This window comes from Lytechinus variegatus, chromosome 3, assembly GCF_018143015.1.
Source record: "Lytechinus variegatus isolate NC3 chromosome 3, Lvar_3.0, whole genome shotgun sequence".
NCBI lineage: Eukaryota > Metazoa > Echinodermata > Echinoidea > Temnopleuroida > Toxopneustidae > Lytechinus > Lytechinus variegatus.
Window position 1 is genome coordinate 46,651,109 of NC_054742.1, and position 21,197 is coordinate 46,672,305.

A 21,197-nucleotide genomic window follows, 5' to 3' on the forward strand; every position below is an offset into this window, starting at 1 on the left:
TTGGCCCTCTCGATCCCCTACTTAATTACATTCATTATATGTAAACGATATGGAGTTACTAAGTGCGAACTAGAGTGAACTGACCACTCAAAATGCTTTGTTTTTATCTGTGAAAATGTAGGCGTTGCCTTCAATGACCATGTGTGTTTTGACCACATGTTTTGTTGTTACTGTTTAATAAAAAGATGTCACGACGACAGCCTCTAGATCCTCTGGCCGTGTGAATTTTGTTACTGGCTAGACGAGAGGGCTAGAATGCCAAGGGGTTGATGATGTGATAAGCGAAAGTGAGAAGAATGGAGAAAGCCAGTAGGCCTATTGAAAAAAAACGAATGAATGATTAAAACAGTTTTTCAAAAATCCAAGAGGAGTGACAGAGACGATAATGTTTCGATGATCGAAACTATTTATTTGTTGCAGATACCATAATATATGTTTATAGGTAAAAATCGGTTTCGGCCTAAAATTTCAGCTTCGAAACATGTCATAAAACATCGAGCAACAAGTTTCGACCGAGGGCCTGAAATTTCTCCGAAAAGTAGCAGATTCCGGCTAGGATGAAGCTTGTCCAAATAGTATTATGTAAACAAAGTTCGTAGTTCCTGCCAAAGAAGTAAGTGTGCTTAGATATTGTTTTAAAAGGTTTTCTGAACCAATTATCTAAAATGTAAAAATGAAAGTGAAGAAAACCTTCAGGTTCACGTGGTTAAATGTTCATTTGCATAAATTTTGCATATTGTGAGGTCGCTGTATAGATTACAAAATGCGACACGTCTTGTATGAAAAAATGGTATAAAATTCATTGTGTTATACTTGTCAATGACAAGGAGAACGGAAAGAAATAATTGAGTTGAGGAGAAATTATTTTGATGATAATTATTCAAGAAATAACAGTTTCTTTGCATAGAAAGAGGGATAGGCCTATGTAAGCTACGTAGATTTGGGACATGAAACCAAAACTGAAGTTAGCACACTAAATTTGCATTGTTATATAAAGCAATGAGTAGCAATGTCCAGGGTTATGAAAGCTTATATATCTATGGAATATTGACAGAGATATTATACAAGCATTTCAGATTTATGAAATAACTGAGTGTATTATGAATCAAACTAGACCAAAGCAATTTAATGTGGTTAGTCAAAGAATTTAAGCAAACTTTTAAAGAGTTGTTTTGAGTAGGATTTACAATTTGTCAAGTGAAATTTTTATACTTAAATTCAAGTTGAATTTATTGTATTTTCCTGGATATTTATTTTCCAGTACAAACATCAAAAGGATTACTGGTGTAGCTTTTTCTTGAATATTTGCTAGGAAAATAATGCAGATATTTCATGAAGATAATTATGATTACTACTGATAATTTTATGGTTCTTTAGATAGAGCTGGCAAAAGTCAATAATCACACAAAGAGACATGGTTTGATGTTTCATTCAGGTTCATCATTTATTTTGATAAAGTACAATTCAAAGTGTGATTTCATTTAGACAAAATATGTCTAATTGCCGGTTCAATTGTTTGTTCTTTACAGATTGAATTTTTTCTTCATAAACCATAAACCATACTCTTCAATTTCTGGTGGAACTTCGCTGAGTTGTTCCTACGATGGTGGAGGACAAGAAGTCGCTGAAACTCAAGAGAAGGGGAGCGAAGGCCAGGCTTACCAGGCACAGTAACGGTCTTCAGATCTTGCTATACAATAACAGAGAAGTGCCAGAAATTCAGTCTGCATACAGCAAGTTTGAGCAAGCATATGGAGACCTACAAGAAGCCCATGAGAACTTTACTATGACTATTGATGATGATGCTGAGTTTGAGATAGAGGAACAGTGGATGGATGATTGCCAGAAAGAATTCCTGAAACTGCAGACAGAGGTTACAGATTACTGTTCTCAAACCAGCTCAGGAGTCAAGACGCCAACAGAACAAGTACTACCACAGTTAGAGATGCTGCCAATGCAGGGAGGGTCTCCTATACCTCCAGAATCGGCAATCTTGTATCCCCCTCCACTGCAGAACCCAGACACTTCTCCAGGTATGTCAGATGCTAGATGCAATTTTAAGGTGGAGAAGCCGAAGTTACCCAAGTTTGCTGGAGATGTTCGGGACTATGAGATATTCAAGTCAGACTTCGTTCACATGGTTGATTCGCGTTATGGAAAACGTGATGCAATGACAATCCTGAGAAGCTGTCTCGTTGGCCGTGCACACGACTTAATCCAAGGCATAGGTCAGGATTATGATGCTGCCTGGGATCTATTAGATTCCATGTATGGAGATGCTAGAATTGTTGCAGATACAATAATCAACGACCTGAGCAAATTCAAACCACTGAAAGAGAACGAAGACAACAAATTTTGTGAGTTTGTCAACCTTGTTAGAAGAACATCCTTAAGCTAGTAGGAAAGAAGGGTGACATGGACAACAGTCACATGTTAGCAACCATAGAGAGAAAAATGTGCGCTGTTGATAGGAAGAATTGGTTTAGATACCAAGAATCAGAGAAGCAAGCTGCAAGCTTTGAAACTTTGTTGACATGGCTGAACCTGAAAATGAAAGCTAGGATGAGAGCGTCAGCACCATTGAGATCACAGATGCAAAGTGAAGGAAAGTCAGCAAATGTTCATCATTTGTCATACAAAGAAAAGAGCAAACCAGACCATAGTGATAGATACCATGAAGAGCAGCCACGAGACAGAGCTCAGAGACAACATCGCTGCTGGCATTGCAAGACTGATGAACACTGGGTAGATCAGTGTAAGCGTATAATCTCTATGGCTGCCCCAGAAAGACTGAAGTTCTTCAAGGAGAATAGATGCTGCTTTAGCTGCCTAAAGAAAGCAGGGAAAAACCACTACATAGCAAACTGTAGAAGGCAGAAATGTTCAGAGCAAGGGTGCACTTACTATCACCATCCTTTGTTGCACTTTGAAGCCAGTCAACAGATGGAAAATGAGAGCGGTAAAAATGACATTAACGTTGCCACTACAGTTGGAGCATCGTTGCTGCCAATCTTATCCATAGACGTTGACAGTGATACTAGAGCAAACATCCTGTTATATAGCGGCTCACAAGTTAGTTTGATCAAAAATTCACTCGCCGAGAGACTCCAGTTGAAAGGCACCAAAACGAGCATCACAATCAAAAAGCTTGGCGACGTTGAAGAAGAGTTGGAAACTTTCAGATATAGAGTGCCGATTAGAGAAGCAAACACAACCAAGAAACACCAGATTATTGAAGTTGTCGGCGTCCCTTCAATAACAGAGGAAGAAGCTGTTAGTCTGAAAGACCTCGCAGATCAATTTAATATCCCTAACCTGAACAGAGATAGTGGGCCAGTGGAGATCTTGATTGGAATAGATCATCCAAAATACATAATAGGTGGTGAACTAAAGAAGAGAGGTAACTGCATAGCAAGAAAGACTCCATTAGGATGGGTGATCTTTGGTGGCACAGAGAAGCGAACCACATGTGTCAATGTCCTTCATGTAGCAGTTCAGAGTCCAGACTTGTCAGAGTTTTGGCGAATGGAATCTCAAGGTGTAAGTTGTCAGTGCCAAGAGACTAAGTTAACCATTGATGAACAGGAAGAGGAAGAGATCATCAGAGCTTCTTCACAGAAGGAAAGCAGTGAAAATCCTTGAGTCAACTGAAAAAAGACTATATAGAAACCCAGAGCACACGGAAGCGTACAACAAGCAAATCTATGAACTGGAAGAAATGGGGTTTGCTAAGAAACTCACAGCAGCAGGCATCGAGAAGTATGAAGGACCAGTTCATTACATATCACATCATGCTGTTTAAGATAAAAAAAAAAGAGCACCCATATCAGAATTGTTTTTAATTCTTCTGCATCTTACCAAGGTCATCGGTTAAATGAATACTGGATGAAAGGTCCCGATCTCTTGAACAGTATGGTCGGAGTGCTCTTGAGATTTAGGGAAAATGAAGTGGCCTTGTGTGGGGATATTTCCAAGATGTACCATCGTGTGTCAATCCCTGAGAGAGATCAACATGTCCATAGGTTCTTATGGAGAGACATGGATGGAAACAGAGAACCTGATGTCTACATGATGAAGGTTGTCACTTTCGGTGACAAACCAGCCCCTGCAATCGCCCAGATTGCTCTGAAGCTTACAGCAGAACAAGGAGAGTGTACACATCCTCATGCTGCTTCTGTTTTGAAAAGGAATGTGTATATGGATGACATATGCGACTCTGTACAGACTGTAGATGAAGCCAGGAAACTAAGTGCAGAGATAGATGAAGTGTTAAATGACGGAGGCTTCAAAGTCAAAGGGTGGATTTCCAATGAATCTGATGTGGGAGACCTCACCCAAGGAAAGATGAAATTACTAGATGACATAGCTGAGGAGAAGGTCCTAGGAGTAGTTTGGGACAGAGAAAATGACACCTTCTCTTACAAAGTAAAGCTGAGAGACAGTGTACTGAATTCAAGATTAGATGGAGAGAGTCAAGAAAGATTAACCAAGAGGAAAATCCTAGGTCAAATCGCCCACATATATGATCCCCTAGGATTTGCTGCCCCAGTGATTGTAAGAGCCAAGATAGGGATGCAGAAATTGTGGCAAAGAGGCTACAACTGGGACGATCCTCTTACTGAAGAAGAAGATGCGGACTGGAGGCTTCTGTTCGAGGAAATGAAAGGATTGAATGAAGTATCTCTCGAAAGATGTCTAACACCTCCTGAAGCTCAAGGTAAACCAGTGTTGTGCATTTTCTCTGATGCATCAGAAAATGCTTATGGTGCATGTGCGTATCTAAGGTGGCAAACCGGAGATGGCAAGTTCGAGACTCGCTTTGTTGCATCCAAGTCAAAGGTAGCACCATTAAAGACATTGACAATACCCAGATTGGAGCTACAGGCTGCCGTGTTAGCTGCCAGACTGTACAAGTCGATCACTGAAGAGATGAGATTAGAAGTTGAGAAAGTAATGTTCTTCTCGGACAGCATGATAACTCTACAGTGGATCAAGTCTTCGGCCAGGATATATAAGCCTTTTGTGTCAAGCAGAATAGGGGAGATTCAGACTCTCACTGACCCCTCAAGCTGGAAACATATACCTGGTGAAGATAACACAGCAGACAAAGTGTCAAGAGGAATCGCAGTAAACGACCTTATGAAAGAATGGAAGTGCGGTCCTAGATTCCTGCATCTCGAAACAGAGTGGCCAGTAGACAAGGTGAATATTGACCAGTGTCTTGAGAATCTAGAGAGACGAAAGATTAATCAGACAGTGTTAGTTGTCAACAGCACATCAATTGCCCCCATCGAATCTGAACATTTCTCAAGTTGGCGAAAGTTAGTCAGAGTGACTGCCTACGTTCTCAGATTTGTACGGATTCTCAAGTCAAAGCTCAAGAAAGAATCCATGCCAGAAGCTGATGTGACATTAGCCCCAGCAGAGTTGGAGAAAGCTGAGCTATATTGGACAAAGGAAGCGCAAAAGGGTCTGAAAAGCAGATTTGAGAGAGGAGAGTTCAGAACCCTTACTCCTTTCATTGATAACGAAGGAGTAATCAGAGTAGGAGGAAGAGTTGAGAACTTAGTGACATCATATGAATCTAGACATCCAGCTCTACTCCCAGGTTCCCATCACATAGCTCTACTTTTCACACGTCACGTTCATGAGATTGGACACCCAGGTGTTGAGACGACAACCGCCAAGGCGAGACGCAAGTTTTGGATCTTACAAGGACATCGTTTGGCGAAACCGTCAAGCATCGCTGTGTTAAATGCAGGTCAACAGAATGCAAGCGTGAGACCCAGAAGATGCTGATTTACCCAGTAATCATGTCGCACCTCACACTCCACCATTTCATTACACCTCCTGTGACTATTTTGGCCCCTTTCAAGTAAAGGTTGGTCGTAATAAGAGGGCCAAGCATTATGGTGTAATCTTTACATGTCTAAATACGCGTGCCGTCCATCTGGAAATGGCAACTGACTGTTCAACAATGGAATTTCTCCAAGTCCTAAGGAGATTCTTATCAGTGAGGGGACGACCAGCTCAGATCCTTAGCGACAATGGAACGCAATTTGTGGGAGCTCAACGCGAACTTCGCGAGATGATATCGGGATGGAGTGAAGATGAGCTCAAAGATTTTTGTGCAGATAAGGGGATACAGTGGAAGTTCATCACCCCTAATGCACCCCACCAAAATGGGTGTGCTGAATCTCTTGTTAAAAGTGCCAAAATATCAATCAAGAAAGCAATTGGTGAGCAAGTGCTCACACCATTTGAGTTGTATACATGCTTTCTTGAAGTAGCTAACCTTATGAATGAGAGACCGATAGGACGGAAATGCAATGACCCAGATGATGGAAATTATTTGTGCCCAAATGATATGTTGTTAGGTAGGTCTTCTAGAAATGTCCCACAGGGTCCATTTAAGCAAACCAAGAATCCTCGCGATCGTGTAGAATTTGTTCAGCTAATAGTGGATTCTTTTTGGAAGCAGTGGTCTCAAAACGTGCTACCACTTCTAGTACCATGTAGAAAGTGGAACACAGATCGAAGGAACGTTAGAGTTGGTGACGTTGTAATGACTGCAGAGAGCAATGCAATCCGTGGAAAGTGGACTATAGCAAGAATAATTCAGGTTTATCCGGGACCTGATGGTAAAGTTCGAAATGTGAAGCTAAAAACTGTTTCCTGAGAGTATCGTAGACCCATTACAAAACTAGCGGTTATCTACCCAACAGAAGGTTATATTGACTAAATTAAAGACTTTGAGACTGAACTTTCACTTGAGCTCAATTCATTGAAAATTATTGATATGTTATGCATGTATTTATTCATTTGCATGTCATGTGATATATATTTGTTTGAGAAATTTCAAGTTTTCAAAAGGTCTCATCCGGTGGGGCGGGAGGATGTTTCGATGATCGAAACTATTTATTTGTTGCAGATACCATAATATATGTTTATAGGTAAAAATCGGTTTCGGCCTAAAATTTCAGCTTCGAAACATGTCATAAAACATCGAGCAACAAGTTTCGACCGAGGGCCTGAAATTTCTCCGAAAAGTAGCAGATTCCGGCTAGGATGAAGCTTGTCCAAATAGTATTATGTAAACAAAGTTCGTAGTTCCTGCCAAAGAAGTAAGTGTGCTTAGATATTGTTTTAAAAGGTTTTCTGAACCAATTATCTAAAATGTAAAAATGAAAGTGAAGAAAACCTTCAGGTTCACGTGGTTAAATGTTCATTTGCATAAATTTTGCATATTGTGAGGTCGCTGTATAGATTACAAAATGCGACACGTCTTGTATGAAAAAATGGTATAAAATTCATTGTGTTATACTTGTCAATGACAAGGAGAACGGAAAGAAATAATTGAGTTGAGGAGAAATTATTTTGATGATAATTATTCAAGAAATAACAGTTTCTTTGCATAGAAAGAGGGATAGGCCTATGTAAGCTACGTAGATTTGGGACATGAAACCAAAACTGAAGTTAGCACACTAAATTTGCATTGTTATATAAAGCAATGAGTAGCAATGTCCAGGGTTATGAAAGCTTATATATCTATGGAATATTGACAGAGATATTATACAAGCATTTCAGATTTATGAAATAACTGAGTGTATTATGAATCAAACTAGACCAAAGCAATTTAATGTGGTTAGTCAAAAGAATTTAAGCAAACTTTTAAAGAGTTGTTTTGAGTAGGATTTACAATTTGTCAAGTGAAATTTTTATACTTAAATTCAAGTTGAATTTATTGTATTTTCCTGGATATTTATTTTCCAGTACAAACATCAAAAGGATTACTGGTGTAGCTTTTTCTTGAATATTTGCTAGGAAAATAATGCAGATATTTCATGAAGATAATTATGATTACTACTGATAATTTTATGGTTCTTTTGCAAGTTAAGATAGAGCTGGCAAAAGTCAATAATCACACAAAGAGACATGGTTTGATGTTTCATTCAGGTTCATCATTTATTTTGATAAAGTACAATTCAAAGTGTGATTTCATTTAGACAAAATATGTCTAATTGCCGGTTCAATTGTTTGTTCTTTACAGATTGAATTTTTTCTTCATAAACCATAAACCAGATAACATAAACCTAATGAAAGATAAATGAGAGGGAGAAAATACGGAAGATAGTGAGGAGTACTGATACGAAGATTAAGATACATCGGGAGTTGAAGAGAGAACATAATCTGAGAGAATAATTATAGGAGATAATAAATGAAAGAGATACAAGAGGAGTGAGTGAAAGAAGAAAGACAACATAATTTGAGAGAAAATACGAAAGTGGGAAGTAATGATATTAAATAGAAGGATACAAGATAGTGAGGGAAAATAAAAAGAACCAAAATAATCGAGAAAAAGAATTAGGCATACGAAAGACTGGAGCAAAATGACAAGCGATTTTTTTTTGTTTCAAAGTGGAGGAACGGCGGTTGGTTGAATGAGAAACGTATATTGCTAAAACAGGTGGAAGGAGATGAAAAGAAGGAAATTTGTAGCCTTTCTCTAACCCGCCCCTTCCTCCTTCCCTATGACCTCATTTTTTTACGTCCACAACAAAGCACACATTCATTCCTTCAACCCTGCTCTCGCGCTCGGCTCGACTCTCTTCCCCATGCCCAGGCCAGGTGCTGCTGACCCCGATCACATCATAAACAGAACTAGAAATGCACAGGCACAAGCGTAGTGAGCATGCACGCTCATTCGTTTGCAAAAAACAAATACACGCCACGAATTCAAGGATTATATACACTGGAATTTTAATCAGTATCACATAGAACGAGAATTAGAGGTCGTATTTTGTGAAGACGAAGGTATGTTAGGATTTTAAAAACTTATTTACTTCACAAAAATCCAAATCCTATCCCCCATCCTCTCCTCGTAAAGCCGCCAACGATGTGATGCGGCTATGTATCTTAATACACGTCCAATCGGACAAAGTCGTGCACATTCATAACACAGCTGTACATGTACACACGTATCTATTCTAAGTCGATTTTTTTCTTCGACTTATTCATAAATCTCTTAAGTCGAAAATCGTGTAAGTCGATTGTTTTTTCTCAGTCCCTAGAGATTCGACTTAGGCGAAGTTGACTGTATTACGATCTTGAAGAGTTTCTGCATGTTGACAATGTTCAAGAATCAATCCTGACGTGATAATTACTTTTTTAGACAAGTCGATCGTCATGTGATGTCCGTCATTGAAAATTGAAAGAAAATACAAATATTTCACATCAAGCTCTTAATTCATATTAATGATTATCATTATGTTAATTATATTATTTAATTTTTACACTCACTTTTCAGACTTTCTTTCAAATATGACTATGGAAGACAAAGAAATGATAATTTTAGGGGATTTCAATATTGATTATCAATTTGGTGATGCACTTTTTGACAATCCATTATATACTATTGAATGTTTATATTCTCTTACACAAATAGTAACCAAACCAACACGTACTACATCTCGGTCTTCTAAATGTATTGATCTAATTTTTACAACAATACCTGACCTACATGTTTTATGTGATGTTGCTAAAATTGGGTTGAGCGACCATTATTTAATCTTTACTTGCATTAATTTTGATGTTCATGAATTGCAACATAAAACAGTCAGGTTTAGAGATTTTAAACAATTTGATGAATCTTCTTTTCTTAATGATATTAGTAAATGTGATATTTTATGTAATTTTAATGGTAATGATTATGACAGTTCAATTATTAATGATCAGATATGGTTCAAATGGAAGGATGCATTTTTATCTATATGTAATCAACATGCTCCTATTAAAGAAGTACGGGTAAAGAATAGATATAATCCTTGGATGACTAATGATATTCTCGAACTTATATATCAACGTGATTACCTTAAAGACAAGTCAGACGATAATGATGACTTTAAAGATGAATATCGTAAAGTAAGAAATAAAGTTCTCTCGTCTATTCGTGAAGCAAAAAAGAAATACTTTAGTGAAATTTCATCTAAGTTTAAAAATGACTCTAAAAAGCTTTGGAAAAAACTTAATATGGCTACTGGTAATATGAAATATTCAAACTCTGTTCATAATGACCTTAGTCCTGAAAACCTGAACGAACACTTTGCTAATGTTGGGCGAAATATTACTAATTCTTTTAATAATTGCAAACTACCGAATTGGAAAAACCCAAAGTGTATTCATACTTTTGATATGAAAATTATATCAGAGAGTGAGGTTTTGAGGCTTTTATCTAATCTCAGTTGCAATAGCAACTTAGACGTTTTAGATTTTGATAGTAAACTTCTTAATATATCATCATCTCTCATACTTTCGTCGTTGACTTGTATTTTCAATTACTCTTTAAAAAATGGAATCGTATTTGATGACTGGAAGTATTCAAGAGTAACACCTATTTATAAAGGAAAGGGGTCAAAGGATTCATGTTCTAACTACAGACCGATTTCAGTTGTATGCCATCTTGCCAAAATCATGGAGAAATTAGTTCAGAAATGTCTTCATTCTTATTTAATTGACAATGATTTGATAACTTCTGATCAGTCTGCTTTTTTAAAACACCACTCTACAGTAACCTGTCTCCATCGTGTTATAGATGACTGGTATGATTCACTTAATAATCACGAAATGGTAGGCGCTTGTTTTTTAGATATATCTAAATGTTTTGACACAATTAATCATGAAATGTTGTTATTTAAATTAGAAAAGTATGGAGTATCAGGTACAGAACTTATGTGGTTCAAAAGTTACTTAACAAACCGGAAGCAATCAGTAAGATGTCATGGTAAACAGTCAAACCCTATTGATTTAACAGTTGGAATTCCACAGGGGGGAGTATTAGGCCCGGATTTATTTTTGATATTTATAAATGATATTGTACAATGCATTTCGACTGCTGTTTGTAATATTTTTGCTGATGATGTTATTGTGTATATTTCCGATTATAAATTAAGTAATATTCAACGTGATTTACAGGTATGTTTACATGAAATTGATAAGTGGTATAATGACAATTGCTTAAAGATCAATATTACTAAAACAAATATTATGCTTATTTCAACTCGTTATTCAAAAAACAAAGGAAAATTGGATATAAAGCTAAATGGTGAGCAACTTAAACAAGTTAATTCTGTAAGATATTTAGGTGTTGAAGTTGATAGTAATCTCATATGGAATGTTCATGTCAAACATCTTTGTAGATCAATATCATTTAAGTTACATGCTTTAAGACATTTAAGTTCAACTCTTAAACCAGATTTACTGAATACGTTATATAAAACAACTATTCAGCCATGTATAGATTATGCTTGTTCTGTTTGGGGAAATTGTTCATTGAAAAATAGGGAACTTATTATAAGACTGCAAAGGCGAGCGGCACGTATTGTAATGAAAGAATATGATTTTTCTATTAGTTGTACAGATTTAATGAAGAAACTAAAATGGCAATCTTTTGATACAAGGAGGGATTATTTTTTATGTATTTTAGCTTACCAATGTATATATGGACTTGCCCCTATTAGACTATGTAATGATATTGAACTATTTATTGATAGACATGGAATGTATACACGTAACGCTGATTCACTGAATGCTGTATTACCTAAGCCAAATATTGAAAGTTTCAAGCAATCCTTTAAATTTAGTGCAATAAAGACATGGAACTCCTTGCCAAATGAACTCCAGAATATTTCTAACCTCCTACATTTCAAGAGATCGTACAAAAACAAGTATTTTTAAACTGACAGTAGACTGATTTTTTATCCATATTTTATTGTATAGTTGATTGTATAGTTAATTCTGTATTATGTTGTTGCACTCCTTTCTTTCCCCTCACTCTCGCTCTCTCTCTCTCTCTCTCTCTCTCTCTCTCTCTCTCTACTTCTGCCATTTACTTAACCACACTATCTCTGTCTTACCTCTCTCTATTTTCCTGCTCTATTTTTTTGTGCAACTTTTATTGTAAATTAAGTATACCCAGTATTTTAACTCAATTAAGTTTTTATGCATTTTTATTGTTGTTTGATATTTTTATGTAACAGGACCGTGTTGAAAAACAGTGTATTTTATCTGAACATGTTATCCTGTATAAAGATGTTTTAATAAAATAAATAAAAATAAAATAACATGCAAATTATTGTTAAATATTCAGTCCTTCACGTTTATATTTTTGTGGAGCTCAATAAATAGCTTTCCTTATTCCTCAGAATCGCTCTCCTTGAGGAGCTCAAATCAATTCAATACAATACATGTATGATAAATTTTAGATTTTCCTAGCATCGTACATGCAATAGCTGTGTAGCTATTTATTAATCTGTGGTGAAACTAGGCCTGGGTCAATATGTTTACAAAATATCACGCTCCAGCTCAAAAAAAAAAAAAATGCTAAAATTTCACATTTTACATCTTTAAATCCATGAAATGGCCATCTATTTCCCATAATTCCTTGAAATTATTTTGATTTAGTTGAAAGCTATCAGAAAAATGAAGAATATTCACCTCTTTCCCCGACTCTGATTTGAACTTACACTCTGTAAATATTGTAGTCCCACATGTAGAATTCCATGGTATTGCCATGAAAATCTATGGGACTACAATATTTACCGAGTTTAAATTCAAATCAGAGTCGGGAACTTACACTCTGTAAATATTGTAGTCCCACATGTAGACTTCCAATGTGTTGCCATGAAAATCTATGGGACTACAATATTTACCAAGTTTAAATTCAAATCAGAGTCGGGAAAGAGGTGAATATTCTTCATTTTTCTGATAGTTATCAACTAAATTAAAATAATTTCAAGGAATTATGGAAAAAAGATGGCCATTTCATGGATTTAAAGATGTAAAATGAGAAATTTTAGCTTTTTTTTAGGAGCGCAATTTTTTGTTCTCATTATTTTTTTTCAGGAGCGCAGTAGGAGCGCCGGCGCGATCGTTGATTGTGTGACCCAAACAAATCGGCCAGCCGACGTTTTTAAAAAAAATTTTCAATGCACCAATTTTGCAGAATCTGCACCGGCGCTCGATGACATCGATCGAACACAGATTTAAAAATCGATTTGACTCAGGCTTACTCCCCACTCAAACAAGCGTTTAATATTTTTTTTGACAGAACAAAATATGCATATTTTCCCCTGTAAATTGGAATACATGTATCTCTGTCAATATATCAGAAAATGACTATGAGTTGATTGAAGCACCATTATTTTTCTTATTTCACAAGCTTTCCAATGGTATCAAATTTGTTGGGATTCCTTCAAGATTTCAAAAAGTCACCAAACTCCCTACTAATAGTACTATTTATTATCATGATTATGCACCAACGACTTGAATCGAGACTGTTCAATAGGGAAAATTTTGCATTTCGATTGTTGTTTGCGTAAGTTTCACCGCAGTATTAAGGATCTACGGACGGATCGGACCAAGTATCCTGGCCAAGATTTGGAGGTAGGCCTAGTGGTAGGCCTAAGCGTTAAAAAATAAAATTAATTTTCATAAATAATTTCAACATTTTAAAAATTAAGTTCATAAGATTAAAATTTACGTGGTGGAGAAATATTGAAGGTTCTACTTTTGGCGTGACTTTTAATTCCCTCGCATTCGTGTGATGAACGAAAACGTCAAAATGCAATATAAAATCACATACATTGTCCAAGGTTTACTTACTAACCTCGCATGCATGTGAGTGACCCGAGCGTAGTGTGTAGCGGTACCGAGGTGAAGCGGAGTGGAGACTGCACGAACATGAGAAGTTGAACTAGAGGGGAGTTGAGCTATTGAGGTACATGTATGGTACCGGTACTACATCGATACAATACCGGTACCGGTATGGTAGTGGATCGTATTACCGAACACTTTTCATGAATTTAATCATATCAAACAAATTATTCTCATATATTTCAACAAAACTTTCACCATGAATTCACAGTTACCTACAAAATATAAATATGTAAAATTCTGCCGAAATTGTTTTTCCTTTTTATGATATAAGCTTCCAATCGGACACCTCTTCGCATGTAAAATATTTTGGTCACTTGAAAAAGGTATTGACTGTATTACCGAACGTCGGAACGTGTGCTTTCTATTGAAATTTGTATTACTAGGCCTAATACAAATTTCAATAGAAAGCACACGTTCCGACTATTAGCCCTAGAAAACGGTGACCAGACGTCCCGTATTTCCCGGGATTGTCCCGTATTTTGCTCCTGTGTCCCAGCGTCCCGACAAACCCTTCCCGGGACGCCTATTTGTCCCGTATTTCAGAACATTGAACAAAATGTAGTTAATACATTTAAATGTGCCGAATTTTTATTAAATAACCAACAGCTGACGAAGCAGGGACAACAATTAAATTGATAACTATAAACTTTTGCAAGTTCTACGGTGATTTCTTGCTCACCCAATACATTGCAAACGAACTGGCTTCCTGCCTCTGTGTGGCAGGCTACTAGCTAGGCATGTAGGATCGAAGCAAATTCTCAATGGTGAAAACAATCTCACATGATAAACAGTTTTTCCACCAAAATAATCACAAAATCGGCGGGAAATTCTTATAATTATACTATGGATTCTCAGATTAATGATTTGGAGGTGTAATCGGAGGAACAAGTTATTGACTTTTTATAGATCTAGTTGTTTCAGCTTTCGTTTTGAGTCTTGGTGTGCACGATGCCGCGATGTTTCATCTATTTTTTAAGTTTGACAATATGTTTCACTTTGAAATTTTATTCTATTCTAAACTATTTTATTTTTTTAATTTAAAAATACATTTAAAAAAACACTAAATAAAATTATGATTTTTATTAGATTGGATTTTTTTGTTTACTTGAAGTTCGAACTTTTCCCTTTTTCTTTCATTTATATATACCCTATCCTTTCTGCTTGCCCTTTTCTGTTCCATCTGTCTTTATTCCAATACTTTATCCGTATTATTTATTTTGTAATTATCTGTGTTATTGTTTAAATATTTTTTGTGACTTTATTACCTTGTGAATACATCGCAATTCGGCCTTAGCCGCGATGATGTCTTCATTTTTATTAATAAACCATTTATCTATTTCCTATCTTCCTTTCCTAGACATTTTCTTTTCTCTCTCTCTCTGTTCATTTTTCTTTCTTTCCTTTTTTCTCTTACTTTCCTTCTTTATTAAATATCCTTTTTTATTTCCTTCATTCTTTCTTTCCTTATAATTACCTTGGCTTCCTTTTCCCTTCCACTCTTTCTTCTTTTCTTTATTTTTTCCCCTTCTCATTCTTTTCCCTTATTCTTTGTTTCTTTCTTTTGTTTCTTTCTTTCCCTTCCTTCCAGTTTTCTTCTTTCTTTCTTTCAAAGAATGAAGGAAACATGTTTATTTCCTTTATCATTTCTTTCCTCCTTTTTCTTACTTTTCCCCCCTTTAATTCTCTCCTTTATTTTGTCTTTCAGACCAAGCCTTGAAATAAGCACCTGTGAGCCGGGGGCAATTTTTTTTTTAAATTGCCCCTGGCTCACGGCTTTTTTTCAGGAACCAGGGGCAATTTTCTGGAACCGGGGGCAATTAAAAAATATATATATATATATAACGGTGAACCACACCGCAAATTTGTTTATACATGTAGTAAGCACAGCTCCTGCAATTTTTTAATTAGTACATGAATAGCATGCTACATGTAAGTAATATAGGCTTATTCAAACATCTAAGAAATCAGATTTAAGTGAGTTTTGACACCCTCACTCCACATCCCCTTTACAACCACGCACACAAGGGCTTATTAATTTTTCATCTTTAATGAACCACAACAATGACCCCCCCAAAAAAAAAATCTAAATAAATGAATAAAATAAACATATAAAAAAATAGAGAGAGATGGCGAAAGAGAATTCAGATCAAATAATAATAAATTTAGAAAAAAAAATTAAGGTTTTTTTCATGGTTAGAATCAAGGGTGCGGGTGAGTGGTTGTGTATGATTGTGACTGTGAGGTGCACTTGGATTGCATATAAATTATGTTAAAGAAATGAAGAAATTAAATCAATATCTAACTCAGTCTATTCAAATTCCAGCACATAGCCACAGGCTACATGTAAATTTTTTATGTACATGTATTGTAGGTTCATGTACCTTAAGTTTTTCACAAGTTATTTGAAAACGCAGATCTCCACAGAAAATGCCTTTCATTCTGGGAGAGTCTAAATTTGGTGAAAATGTATTCATTAATAACTTAAATATTCATCACAATGAAGAAATCATGAAGTTTTTGACACTTTTCAAAAATTAACATGAAATCTAAACTGTATCTGAAACAGAAAATCACCATCACTTAGGCCATTACTGATAGAATTCTCACCCAGAGCTCTGGCAGAGAACATTAGCTCAAACTGGCTAACTAACAGCATACAAGTACCACACTCAAGTGCACGGCGTCCTCCTATTTATTTTTTTAGATGGAGCCTTGTTTGATGATTTATTGTCAGATATTTACCCCTCACCAAGAAAGAAATTAAAAAGCTATAATTCACAACTTTAAGCTAAGTGATTTTCATTAAGGCTCCGTTTTGACAAGCAAAGTCGGCGACTGTGAGGATAAAAGACTCACATCGTATGTAATGTGAACAGGGATTTATCTCCTGTGCAATTCGAATTACTATATCACAGAATTGTGAAATCCCGAATGGAAATTTGTGCATTAGAAATTGCACATGGTGAAGTAGGAAAAAACTGTTACCGCTACTGGAAGCACGCGCGTGCATGTATTACAGAAAAAAAAGACGGACGTAGCTCACTTTTTATGATACTGAAAAAAACACGCACTTGGCAATTTAAAACTGTGCTTATCGTAAATTGAAAGTTACTTGATTTCAGTTGGCTTTTCAGATATTTAAATTACATGTATGATATGGCTTCACTGCTCACTCACGGCGGGCGCAATTACCTGGAAAATATTTGCGCCCGGTCGTCAAAATTTTGATGATTTTGGGGCTTTATGGGCGCAATTGCATGGCTTATGAGCGCGAATTTGCGCTCAGCGCCCACTTATTTCAAGGCTTGTTTCAGAAATTTATTCATCTTCCCTTCCTTTCTCTTTCTTTCTGTCTTTTTTCTTTCTTTCTATATTCATTTCAAAGAATGACGGAAACCTTTTTTTATCTCTTTTACTATTTCTTTCATCCTTCTTTTATTCTAACTTTGTTATTTTTTCTGTTTTCCTTTATTTTCTTCACTGTTCTTTCCTTCTCAATTATCTCTTTTCTTTCTCTCCTTCATTGTTTCGTTTACCTTCTCTTCCAATTCTTTATATTTTTTTCACAAGTCTAACACTTTGTGTGGGGCTTCTTTGTTGATCTTCGTTTGTCAATTGTCCCGTATTTCATTTTGTGAAATCTGGTCACCCTGCTAGAAAAGTTGAGAAAACGTCAAAATCACTGATGAGCTTTTTTGACCCTATAATGCCTATTTTATTATTTTTAGAATATTTAGACTTTCAACATGTGTTTTGACAATTTTTTTGTCATTTCTCTATTCAAGTTCCCTTTGGAAGGATATTGCAGTGTTTTGAGCGTAGGCCTATGAAATTATTTTCTGACGCGTACGATTTGTGCGTTCGGTAATACAAGGCCGGTCGGTAATATACTAGGCCTACAAATTTTACAATCACTCACTAGGAGTAGGACTACTACCGTACTAGGACTTACCGTATACCGGTACCGGTACTTGATCTGTCTGTAGGCCTACTGTACTGTAGTTCAAATTCAGCTCAGCAAAGTCACTGTTTTGTGAGTTAAGATACATTCAACAAAGAGTTAAAAGGATATATTACCGCTTTATGGTGCTTTAAACTCGTCCATGTTAAACCTTGCATCATTTTGGAAGATTAAATTGTCTTATATCAGCAAAACTTATGAAATTTTGGACAGTCTGCCGTAGTCGTCTCCTCGAATTGTTGAAAATGGCGACCTTAACATTATACCGGTATGTAAATTCAGTCGTTTCGAAATTCACTTAGAGTAGATTTTCATAAATGTGTATGATTAAGATAATTTCATACTTCTTAATGAATTTAAAATTTTTATTATTTTCAATTGAAATCAAATATTTTAGAAAATGTTAATGTACTGATAACATTCAGGAATTCTATATTGATTTGATTTTTTCTAGCGAACTGTATTAAGACTAGCATTCTTATGGAAAAAAAAAGAAGTCTCAATTCGGTACGTACCGATGTATACTACTTACATCGATAGCATAGCTCTATATGGCGAAAACATTAGATAGATAGATAGGTGAGTGGATGGATGGATCAATGGATGGGTGGGTGGATGGATGGATGGATGGATGGATGAATGGATGAATGGATGAGTGGATGGATGGATAGATGGATGGATGGATAGATGGATGGATAGATTGATAGATGAATGGATGGATAGATAGATAGACAGATATAGATTATAGGTGGGTGGGTGGATGGATCAATGGATGGGTGGGTGGGTGGATGGATGGATGGATGGATGGATGGATAGATGGATGGATAGATAGATATATAGATAGATAGATAGATATAGATTATAGGTGGGTGGATGGATGGATCAATGGATGGGTGGGTGGATGGATGGATGGATGAATGGATGGATAGATGGATGGATGGATGGATGGATGGATGGATGGATGGATGGATGGATAGATAGATAGATAGATATAGATAGATTATAGGTGGGTGGGTGGATGGATCAATGGATGGGTGGGTGGATGGATGGACGGATAGATGGACGGATAGATGGATGGATAGATAGATAGATACATACATGTAGATAGATAGATAGATATAGATTATAGGTGGGTGGGTGGATGGATCAATGGATGGGTGGGTGGATGGATGGATGGACGGATAGATGGACGGATAGATGGATGGATAGATAGATAGATACATGTAGATAGATAGATAGATAGATTATAGGTGGATGGGTGGATGGATGGATCAATGGATGGGTGGGTGGATGACAGACAGACAGGCAGACAGACAGACAGACAGGCAGATAGATAGATAGATAGATAGATTGATAGGTGAGTGGATGGATGGATGGATCAAAGATGGATAGATAGATAGATAGATTATAGGTGGATGGGTGGATGGATGGATCAATGGATGGGTGGGTGGATGGATGGATAGACAGACCGGGGACAGACAGACAGACAGACAGGCAGACAGGCAGACAGACAGACAGACAGGCAGACAGGCAGGCAGACAATCAGACAGACAGACAGACAGACAGACAGACAGACAGACAGACAGACAGGCAGATAGATAGAAAGATAGATTGATAGGTGAGTGGATGGATGGATGGATCAATGGATAGATAGATAGATAGATGAATATGCCCGAATAGATAAATAGATTTTCGAAGAAGTTTATTTTGCACCAGCATTAAAAATACTTTTGAAAAGTTGAGTAAAAATTGTGGTTTTAGATTACAAAAGGGGCTACAAAAAGGCAGAGGCGAAAAGAGGAGGGGACGGAGAATAATAAAGAACGATAAGAGGAGTAATGAAAGTGATTAAAATAATGGGAGGGGAATAGACTTATTGGAAATAACAAAAAATAACAACATTCATAAATGTCCTTTTGCTGATTAAAATTAAGAAGTTCCATTTTTATGGTCAAAATAAAGTTCCCGACAATTTCCATTGAAAAAAAAATGTATAAACAAAAAGTCGAAAAACAAAGAAATAGGCCTACATGAGAAATTTAGAAAACAATGAAATACATAAGAAAAGAAATGCGATGTTGAAATCTTTTCAAACTACAATCAGATCCCTACGAATATTTTAGGGGCATTGTTTTGTTAATTAGAGCAAACTTTTGATTTAACGCATAAATTAGCATTAATTAGCAGTGAGATTTTTAGCAGAATTTGATAGCTATATACCTCCGGCTTGCCTCGTCAGGACAGTTTGCCCATCACCTTCTAACGAAGATTATTTGCTGGAAAAAAAATGTCAGCCCACGCTACGCGCTCGCATTGTATTTTGTTTATACGCCTATCCTTTTCGTGTATTCCATATTCCTTTTCAGGTCTGATTGGCAAATTTTATTAGCTAGCGCTCGTATATCTAATACCCATTTCATAAACCTATCCTCCAATTAGCCGCCTAGGAGTAATGCGGATAATTCAATAAAAATTGCGTTCACAGACTCCGAAAATAAGCCGCATTATTTTTACGAGCGCCCGTCCTGAAAAAGGCGGATAATCGTCATGACAACTGGACACCCCCCCTCCCCCTCCGGTGCGGTTGTGTTGGAAAAGGGTGACCTTGTGACCGCACCATGGCAATTATCCGCATTATTTGGAAACGCGTTCATAAACTCAAAATTTGGTCCCGATGCTGCTATTATGCGGAAAATAGCATAAACCTATCCTCCAATTAGCTAAGAGTAATGCGGATAATTCAATAAAAATTGCGTTCACAAACTCCGAAAATAAGCCGCATTATCTTACGAGCGCCCGTCCTGAAAAAGGCGGATAATCGTCATGACAACTGGACACGCCCCCTCCGATGCGGTTGTGTTAGAAAAGGGGTTTGTGACCGCACCATGGCAATTATCCGCTAGGCCTATTTGGAAATGCGTTCATAAACTCAAAATCTTGTCCCGATGCTGCTATTATGCGGATAATAGCATCAAAATAATGCGGATAACTCTGGTCCTCCTCCAATTTTACGACCAAATTATGCTGCTATTAGCCGCATAATATTGGGTTTATGAAAGGGGTATTACAAACTATACCTTTTCATCAACCTATCCTCCACAAACTCCGAAAATATTTACGAGCGCTTGTCCTGAAAAAGGCGGATAATCGTCATGACAACTGGACAGGGGCGTCGATCCATTTTTCAGATTGGGGGGGGGCAAAATCATTAACGTTCCAAAGGCGCTGGATCGTACACGACACCCACACAACACACACACATACAGTATATATATATATATATATACATACACACACACACACACACACACACACATATATATATATGTATATATATATATATATATATTTATATATATATATTATATATATATATATATATATATATATATATATATATAATTAATGCGCGCGCGAAGCGCGAGCTGATTTTTTTTTTTAGTATACTGACACTCACAGGAAAGCGTGCCTGTTTAGTAGTAACTCATGATGAGGATACATATCTCACTACACAGATAATGCG

The 21,197-nt window shown here is 36.6% G+C and overlaps 2 protein-coding genes across 2 annotated transcripts; both read left to right on the forward strand.

Moving 5' to 3' along the window:
• Nucleotides 1-2,415: 2,415 nt before the first annotated feature.
• On the forward strand, nucleotides 2,416-3,642 carry LOC121412042. The gene has a single exon (XM_041604953.1). The coding sequence runs from the start codon at nucleotides 2,416-2,418 to the stop codon at nucleotides 3,640-3,642; it is 1,227 nt and encodes a 408-aa protein (XP_041460887.1).
• Nucleotides 3,643-3,885: 243 nt separating this feature from the next.
• LOC121412043 lies at nucleotides 3,886-5,799 on the forward strand. Its single transcript, XM_041604954.1, has one exon. The coding sequence runs from the start codon at nucleotides 3,886-3,888 to the stop codon at nucleotides 5,797-5,799; it is 1,914 nt and encodes a 637-aa protein (XP_041460888.1).
• Nucleotides 5,800-21,197: the final 15,398 nt, after the last annotated feature.

Bases quoted from the DNA above. Each gene is read 5' to 3' on its own strand.
- LOC121412042 (XM_041604953.1), top strand. From the start codon at position 2,416: ATGGACAACAGTCACATGTTAGCAACCATAGAGAGAAAAATGTGCGCT.
- LOC121412043 (XM_041604954.1), top strand. From the start codon at position 3,886: ATGAAAGGTCCCGATCTCTTGAACAGTATGGTCGGAGTGCTCTTGAGA.